The sequence below is a fragment of the Pestalotiopsis fici genome (genome assembly GCF_000516985.1).
Source record: "Pestalotiopsis fici W106-1 unplaced genomic scaffold PFICI_Scf_18, whole genome shotgun sequence".
Lineage (NCBI taxonomy): Eukaryota > Fungi > Ascomycota > Sordariomycetes > Amphisphaeriales > Sporocadaceae > Pestalotiopsis > Pestalotiopsis fici.
Genome location: NW_006917108.1, coordinates 17,480 through 26,572, shown reverse-complemented (window position 1 = coordinate 26,572; position 9,093 = coordinate 17,480). Strand labels below are relative to the sequence as shown.

Genomic DNA, 9,093 nt, shown 5'->3' with positions numbered 1-9,093 from the left:
TCCCTTCGTCTTTTCCGTCCATCATGTCCCCATTTGCCCTTCCCATCTCTCCTTCTCTCCTTCTCCTTATTTCCACGTCCTTTCAATGGTGTACTGGCCACACCTTCCTACCTCAGGGTTCCTTCGTGGGCAGTTACCCCATGACCAGGGCAGGAGCAACCGGGGAGAGGGGAGTGAGAGACAAAAGGCAAAGGAGAAGGGGGAAGGGGAATATGGACAATAGCAACAAGAAAGATGAGGACGTAAACTCCTCTTTTTTCCTTTTTTCTGTCCTTTTTTCTGTCCCTTTTTCTTTTTTTTCTTCAAATAAAAAAAGTGAAAAAGACGAGGGTACGGGACTTGAAAAGAATGAAAGCCCGAGGGGTCCTACAATGTAGGCCTCAGGACAGGGCCACATGCACGACACCCATCCCCTTCCTTTTCTAGGTCAAAGATCCCCCAGAATATGACCGGATGCATCTTTCCATTGCATCTTCGTGCTAACCAGAGTTTACCATGATGAGTATAGCAGCTTTGCCTCGCCGCTGCCGTCGTTGTCGTCGTTGTTGTCGTTGTCGTCATAAGATCATGCCACCCAGCGCGGGTAGTCGCCCAATTAGTTGGCCTGCCAAATTATCCTCGTTGACTGACATGGCTCATTTCCATGGATATTTTCTCTCCCACTATACTTGGACTTGCGCCCCCAGCGCATACGTCCCCTTTCAGCCACGAGAGAGGCTAATCAATCCATCTGCCACCCCCCCTTCAATCGCTCTGATTGTGAAGTCTGTTCCTTGATTGTCGTGCTGTGCTCGCGCCGGGGTGTGGAGCCTTCCCAACGGCTCTGTCTCTTCACCATGAGAGATTTGCGACGCGGCCCCCAACATAGGCCGTGTAGCTACATGCCCATCAAGATTTCGACTACTGCGAATCATGCCCCGCCGAACCTGCAGACGCTCAAATGGCAAATCCTCCTATTCGGACAAAACCAATGTTAGTATTGACGCGGTAAGGCTGGGGATTATTGATGTGGGAGGGCATAGAGGGGAACCATGTTTAGGGTGACACTTTTCCTTCCAGACACATGCCAATAACTTAATTCAGCAGCACCGATCACTAACCTGGCCCGTCCGCAGCTTGTAGCCGGCAAGTCCAAGCCGGAGCCGCAATACCTCGGCATGCTGACGCGCTTCAGCACGCGTCATCGTTGGTTGACGCGGTAGTCGAGGCGGAGACGACGCCAGCACGTCTGTATCCGTCTCTACCTCCGTTGTGCACGTTGCCAGAGACGTATCGCCCGTCGAGTTGTCGAAGATGGAAGATGGTTCTGGGGAAATAGAGCAAGCGTCGCGGTCTCGGGTGACCGGTCCGCTGGGGCTGTCATCCGTTGTCGTCATCGCCATTGACGCCGCGGCAACGCATTGCCTCTTCTTCACTGCATCTGGCCCATCCTCCACGGCTGCACTTTTCCGTTTGCCACCATTGCTGCCATCTGGGTCTTGTACGTCATGTGATGCCAGGGTTTTGACCTCTGGTGGTTGCGACAGCTTGAGCGATGGGATCAGAGACCGCGAATTGTTGTCGAGAGGCGCCAATGCCCGTCTCTTGCCAGGAGACACATGCATGTTGGCAAGCGGGTGTAGTAGGACGGCCCTCGTTGCACAGGACTTGCCAAACTAGAACTGCTGCCGTCCAGATTGGACAGTGGATCGGTCGAGGGACGGACTCCGGCGATGGGATGTATGTATGTTCCCACTACGGTTTATGTATCTTGTCGGGCTGTGCTTGATTATTCTGGTGGAATTGATGCGTTCGTGCTCACTTTTTGCTTAAATGTGTGAAAGGCGAAAGACCGATGCATGTAAAGAATAGTTGAGTAGTACTGTGCTCATGCCCTCAACGAATAGACCAAAGCACATGTACGAGCATCTGCTTAGAATCATTCAAGGAGCGGCCAAGGATAACATCCAGACGGTACGGACTGACTTAATTATATGGGGATGTCGCGTCTTTCTCAGTCGCGTCATACATAATAAAAATATTGCTACGTACCACTATTATTATAATTATGCACTATTTATTTTTTGCCGTTTCGAGTAAGCGCCATATTATCCATCCTGCATAAGAGGCATAAACCAGGCATTTAACAGTAATCTGTATGTAGTGGCTAGTAGGTATGACCACATTTGGATACCTAGGTAGGTACTCAATTGCTGTTGAAATGGTGGGAAGGCTGGGGAGAGGGGGGCGAAAAGAAAGAAAGAAAAAAGGAAGAGGGAAAGAAACAGTCGCGTGCAAAATGAACATTAATCCAAGCAGCTCTCTGCAGGCATTTTACATTATTCTCAACACTATACGTCTGCCCAAAATACGTAGTAGTGTGGATATTCAAGTCAAGTTCTGGCAAAATGCAACAAAAGCACGTGCTTGTTTTTGAAGAATGATTATACATGAAACCAAATTTAACATGAAGAAAAAATCACCGCCCAAAATCGTCTGCATCGTGAAAAATATATTGCAGTTGCTATCATGGCTCCTATTTTCCCCGGGTATCATCATTATTGCTTTGCCGTCCAATACATGCGTGGCGAGAATTTGACCACACACTCATTCTAGCGTGCGGAATGTTACGCCCATGACGAATGAATGGACCTCATTTGTGTCTTCCCTCAACTCCGAAACAAAACCAGAAAGGCAAGAACAGACTCTTTCGCTAAGAGAAACCCCACCCATTTTCCTCCGTATCACCTCTCCCTGGTCGGCCACTCAGTCTGCCCTCTCCCTGACCATGTTTTATAAAACACTGAAGGTGGGCGCATATATATGTTCTAGGGCACCCAACATTATTGGGAGATTTCGCGCAAACCTAGCTCAAGACTCGACTTTCCCTCCCTCTCATGTTGAGGATATGGTAATTAGGTCGGCATCAAGCCGTCATTGAGGTTGGGTCATATGAGTACATGCTGGTGTCTAGCGAGAAGGGCTTGTCGAAATCAACGTGGACATCATCCCATGCCATCGATTCGGACAGATCCGGTTCTGCGCCAGATCCGAGAGTGAACCCATCACCATCAAATGGCTGCCATGTGTCGAAGCCCATGTCGAGTGTTACATTCAGTGTAATGCCTTCAGAGACGTCGCTGTTGGGCTCCGAGGATGCACTGTCTTTGCTTGATTCCGGGGTGTCCAGTGGCGACAAAGCTCGATAAACGGCCATATTCGAGATGGCGCCGCCGCCGCCACTTTCTAATCCTCCTAGATACTGTGACAAGTTTTGCGGATCAATGGTGCCAAACTGCAACAGTCCTGCCGTTGCACCTGTTTGTGTGGCGGTATTGTCTTCGCCTTGGACCGCTGGAGCATTCATGCCAGTTGGCTTCGCGGCCAAGGCCCTGCTAGTCATGTCCTTGGTAGCATCGGCTGATCCGGCCGCAATCTCTTGAATTTTTGTCGATGCGCCGGCTGGGGTCTGGCCAGGTCGTTGCGTAGCATTCGTCGGGAGTGCGGTCGTTACAAAAGTAGGGTCGTGCTTGGATTGAGCATTGGCGTCGAGCCCGAGCGATTCGGCAAAAGCCTCAAAAAGATATTTTGGTGGATCCTCACGGGGCCTAACGTGCTCTTCCTGGATATGCGCGCGACGAGCTTCTTCTGTCAAAAACGGGAATCGGCTTGCTTCACAGTCCGGCTCCGGGCAAGGGTATTGCGGCTCCACCGGCTTGTCTTTCTTCGCTTCCGGAGAGGCATGCTTGCCTAGCTGAGGGCTACCGGTCGCACCTGTACTGTGGCCATGCTTCCGCCGCTTGTTAGGCAGCGTCAGATCCATATGAGACCCGTTGGCATTGCTATATGTCGGCACGCCGTGTGGCGAAGGAGCAGATGGGATTTGAAAAGGCGGCTCCTTTGACGTGGGTGCAGCAGGCGGACCTCCTGATTTGCTGTTGGACCTGACATGCTTGTTGTGCTTCTCCAAGTTTGTCGCGCTTAGCGGCGTGGGCTGCACGACGGGCGTTGCAACCGGTGCTGGCGGACCTTGTGGGTGGTTCGATTCCGTGGCGCCTTGCGTGTTTCTCTGTCCTGCCTGTGCGGCATTGTGAAGATCCTTGCCCATGGAAGCCAAGAGCAACTTGGCTTCCTCGACATAAGCACGCTGAATGGTGAAAGCATCTTTTGGCTGCGTCGCCGCTTCGCCGTCTTTGAATTGTTGATGCAGGCGAATGCGCTACCGCGTATTAGTAAATCCTAGTCACGCAACAGGTTCTGGTTGAGGAACGTCTACTCACAGTGACAAAATATTGTTTCGCACGGGTGTCATCGTGGGTGAGGCTGTACCATTTCGTCAATAGCTTAGCGACCTTGCGTATCTCGCCAAGCATATGCTGAGCATCCCGGGCCATCTCCATGTGCTGCTGTGGGCTCATGGGTACATCTGGAAGGGCCTCTTCCCTGCACTGGCGCCCTGCCTCGTTCGAAATAGTTCTCAGACGTTCGATGTCCTGGTTTTGTGGTGGCTGGGCCTGGCGCGTTTTCAGAAATTGCTCGTACTTGAGCCTCTGCTCCTGCGACATTGTTGCAAGTTGAGCCGGTGTCAATCTCGGGGGGCCTATTTGCCCTGGCTGTGAAGGTGGCCGTTGAGCTGGCGCGGGAGTTGATCCCGTCGCCTCCACATCATCACTGCCTCGCTTTGCTGGTCTTTGCGGAATTGCTGAAGAATTTTGTTGGGGCGTTGATCGATTCCCTCCAACCGGTTTCTGAGGCTTGGTAGGTGCGGCGGCCATGGACGGCTCTGCAGTAGTGCTCGGAGGCCTTTGCGGCGGTGGTGGCACAGCCGGAGTGATCTGGGTTGGTGGCACTTGGGCCATCTGCGTCGGTTGTCCTGGCTGTCCTGGCTGGTTTGGCGCTGGTTGCGGTCGCGGAGGCATGTATCTGTTCCTGAGCTGATGCTGCTTAAGCTGGACAAGATAACTCCTAACCTCCTCCTCTTTCCAACCTTTAAACTTTTCGCTGGCTAAGCGTGCATTCTGAATCTCCTGTGACGTGATTGTAACATTCTGTAGAGCCATTTGCAGAGCGGCATTTGCATTGTTTGGTTGCATCTGGCCAACCACTTGTCCTTGAGGGCCTGGAGGCTGGGCGCCAGGAGGTAGTTGAGCGCCCCCAGGGGGTTGAGCTCTCTGAGCGCTGAGCAGCCTTTGGAATTGCATTTGCTGTAGCGAAAGAATCTTGTTCTGAGCGCTAGGATTGGCGTTGTTTTGTATCATCCACTGCTTAAGCTGACCCCATTTCTTGATCGCGGGAGGCAGGTGCGGTATCTGTCCTGTGACAGCTGGAGGGACGTCCAAAGAGTCCATAAATGCTGCAGCAGTGCTAGAATCTAGAGGCAAACCAGGCTGGCCCGGTGCAGTAGAACGCATTCTGTTCAGCTGCTGTTGTACCAGTGTAGGATTTTGCGAGTTGCCTCCAGGCATATTGCCACCAGGCTGCGGTGTCATGTTGCCGCCGGGAGTAAATTGTGCCATGGGATTACCCTGACCAAACTGGCCAAGCTGAGCCGGGGCCTGAGGCTGGCTGGCCATCTGTTGTCGGTTGTTCGCCATGAGCCACTTGCCGAGGACCTCATTTTGTTTCTCAGGGGGCAACATGCGAAGGGTTTGTTGCTGATCAGGACCCAGGTTGCGCATCATCATCGCCATTAGATTATTCCTGTTGGGGATTTGTCCAGGCTGCGGCCGTGGGTTCCCTTGGTTGAGCCGCATGTCCACGCCTGGTCCGAGGTTAGGATTTCCCTGGCCCATTTGCTGCCCCATTGCCACGGGCGGCCGCTGGACTGGAGCATTAAGAGTGTTCATGGCAGGGCTCTGTGTCATTGCGCCTGGTCCGCCTAGACCCCCAGGTTGACCTTGCATCTGCTTTGCCTGGGCTTGAGCCCGAATCGAGGCCTGAGTTTTTGCTGCTGCCTGGTCCATTTGCATTTGCTGGTTTTGTTGCATGTTCAGCGGTGGTTGTTGCGGGCGACCAGCTTGAGCTGCTCCCTGTTGGACACCGGGTTGGCCAGGGGCAGAGGCGCCTCCTACCGGTTGTGGAGTGGCATTGCGACCAGCAGCACTCGCGGGTACGACCATTTGACCTGCTTCTTGAGCCATCATGCCGGCCTTTTGCTGGTTCATGAGTTCAACATTGGAGAAAGGTCCCAGATCTCCATTGATTGCTGCCGACCCAGCTTGCTGCCCGCCCGGATTGGCCCCGTGAGCGTTGGCAGAGCGCTGTTGCTGCTGTTGCTGTTGCTGCGCTTGCCGCTGCTGCTGCTGCTGTTGTTGTTGTTGTTGCTGCTGCTGCTGCTGTTGTTGCTGTTGCTGCTGCTGTTGTTGTTGTTGTTGTTGTTGCTGTTGCTGTTGCTGCTGCTGTGCCTGTATTTGCATAGCATTCATACCACCATTGGGAGACATGCTCATTTTGGCTAGCATTGATGACACTAAGGACTGTTGAATGAAATGAAGTGCCACATCTTGTCCCTTGGAGTTTAGCATGTGAATTTGCTGTGGATTGAGTTTTTGCATCGCCAAATTCCGATAGTGGGCTTTCTCCGGCTCGCTCAGGCTGTTGAATCTGGTTATGGCCGCTTGCTGCAGTCGCTGCCTTTCCTGGGGAGGGATGTTGTTTACAGTCAAGCCTCGACGCATTTGACCTGGGCCCATCTGCGTTGGCTGTTGCGGTTTTGTGCCCATGGGGAGTACGCCTTGATTAGGCATGCCCATCCCGGACTGCTGTGGTTGGCCAGGAATAGGAGACGCCTGCATCTGTTGTTGTAGATGCTGAAAGCCTTGCTGTGGAGTTTGGCCTATTCGCATTTGTTGCGGCATCATGCCCGGCTGATTCATCATAGGTGCTTGCGGATTCTGTGCGCGGCCTTGCATTTGCGCGGCTTGCTGTTGATTCAAGGTGTTCTGAAGAGTTAATTCGTTGGACTGGCGTTTCAGAAAGAGCTCCTGTAATCTATTCTGGACCTTCTGGTCATATGCTTCCTGCAAAAAACGTAAGTATTCGGCTAGGGCATGATGGTTTGTTCTACTTGGTAGGAACCGGGTGGACGCACCTTGCTTGGCGAGTGCATGTAGCAATCCCTCTCAAAATTGATGATCGCGCTCATCGTCTGAGTAGAATCGCTCTGTGGATTGGCGAGAAAGGTATTGGTTAGTCTAGCCAAAGATTAGCGTCAGGACACGAATGACGGAGGCACTTAACCCACAGATTACCAGCATTGTTGACGCGATGCTGAGGTGGTAGAGCTGCCTGCCAACCTGACGGAGGTGGCATGTTCTGCTGCTGCGTCATGATGATGCTCATCAGCGTATTGAGCATAGTCTGTTGCGGCATGCGTGGCCGCATCTGCTGCGGCATCATGGGCATTTGACCAGCCATTACGGCAAGATTTGGCAGTGAGTTCGTTTTGTGTGGAGTAGGAGGTATTGGTCAGGATAGACAGCAGGTATAGTTGCTGAGGAAGACAAAGAGCCCCTCGAAAGTGCCGAAGTCAGGCTGTACGATGCCTTCGATACTTCAAATGACATCCATACAGAGCAGTTCACAGGTCTTGCTAGAGGTACCGTGCTGGGAGATGCCAGAGATGGTGACAGGATTGATCGAGAATGGGAAGACTGGTGTTACAGTGACTCGTAACCAACGACCTGCCTCGCGCGCACGCGCCCGCAGCTTTCGGGGTGGGTGCCTGCTCGTTTGGTGTTGAAGCCAGCAGGCCAGAGAGCGCAGTTCTGGTGAGGGTCGAAGCGATTGAAGGCTTTGTTCAGCAAGACAGGAAAGAGACAGGAGTGAACGGGAGTGTCAACATCCTCTGCTTCGCGCGGCGGGGACGACTGTCGATAGGCAGAGGCAAGAAGGATGCTCGTGGTCGCCGCCGGCGTCGTGGCGATGTTGGTGGTCGTTGTCGCTGTCGCTGTCGCTGTCGTCGTCGCTGTCGCCGCCGCTGTACTACTGAAGCGCGTGTGGAAGGGAAAGCAGTGCAGATCAATTTCGAAGAAGAATGCTACCTAGCGCTCAAGTGGACCAAGGTGAGTTGGGTAAGGTGGATGAGTGGGTGCCGACTGTGACTGCGGTTTGCTCGAGACAGGGTCGTCGCGGGGAGCGGGGAGCGCAGAATGGCGTTGCGTCGTCTTGGGGACGGAGCAGCAGCAGCGCTTTGGGTGTACCTAGAAAGTGGGAAGAAAGTGCGGCAACGCGGAAGTAAACCAGCAGTGTAGGAAGTGGCCAAGATGGTGCTGATGGCAAGAAATCTCGTTTGAACCGCGCGTGTGCGTTTGTTATTTTCTTGTCGAAGGGTGAGAAGAGATGGTGCCTGGAAAGCCGTATGGTTTGTGGCATGTAGGCGGGTAGGTATTTTCGGGGGGGAAGGGACTTGAGTGTGTGAGTTGATGGGCGAGTGAAGGTGGTGAGCAGAGCATGGTTGGGAACTTCAAATGGGCGAACCAGCGTGGCCCAGGTTGTCAAGGGTGGCCCAGCAAGGCGCTACACTACGTACTGCAGCAGGGACGCTAGTAGGTAGGTCAGTAAGGTAGGTGCGCATCAATGTAGGTTCAAAGTTGGGATCTGGCACTGGACTGGACTAGGCGACCAGGATTTGGACAAGGCCCCGAAAGACTAATGTGGGCGCCACCTTACCCAATCCCCCTCCCCCCCTGTCCGCCTGTCGAGGGTGCCAAGCTTGAGAGCCCAAGAAGAGAGGGAGAGGAAGAGAGAGAGAGAAAGAGAGAGAGAGAGAGAGAGGTGAATGAATCAACAATCATTTATTCAGTCCCCCGTAGCTACTCGCAACTAGATCCGGGTCTTTCAAACTTTGGTCACATCTTTCAATCAATCGAACTTTGCCTTGCCAGAGCAGGAGCCATATTCTTTCATATAGTAAATTTTGATGTATGAAAATCTACGAAGAGATACAGTTTGGCATCCATATTCCAATGTGTGGTGTGGTACGTATGAATGAATCGGTATCCATGTCCTCCTGATCACTAGTTAGGTACACTAAACGCCAAGCTGCCGGCACACACACACACACAAGCAACACACACACACACACACACACACACACACACACACACACGACAA

General features: G+C 52.9%; 2 protein-coding genes across 2 annotated transcripts; both read right to left on the bottom strand.

Annotated features, from left to right (window-relative positions):
- Positions 1-1,079: 1,079 nt before the first annotated feature.
- On the bottom strand, positions 1,080-1,604 carry PFICI_15394 (uncharacterized protein; the record flags this gene model as incomplete). The annotated part of the gene is made up of 1 exon (XM_007843975.1): positions 1,080-1,604. One exon carries the CDS (start codon positions 1,602-1,604, stop codon positions 1,080-1,082), a length of 525 nt encoding a protein of 174 aa, XP_007842166.1.
- A 1,301-nt stretch (positions 1,605-2,905) lies between these two features.
- PFICI_15393 (uncharacterized protein) lies at positions 2,906-7,395 on the bottom strand (the record flags this gene model as incomplete). Its single annotated transcript, XM_007843974.1, has 5 exons — positions 2,906-4,198; positions 4,260-6,371; positions 6,450-6,994; positions 7,066-7,172; positions 7,223-7,395. The coding sequence occupies 5 exons, from the start codon at positions 7,393-7,395 to the stop codon at positions 2,906-2,908; spliced, it is 4,230 nt and encodes a 1,409-aa protein (XP_007842165.1).
- Between the last annotated feature and the right edge of the window lie 1,698 nt (positions 7,396-9,093).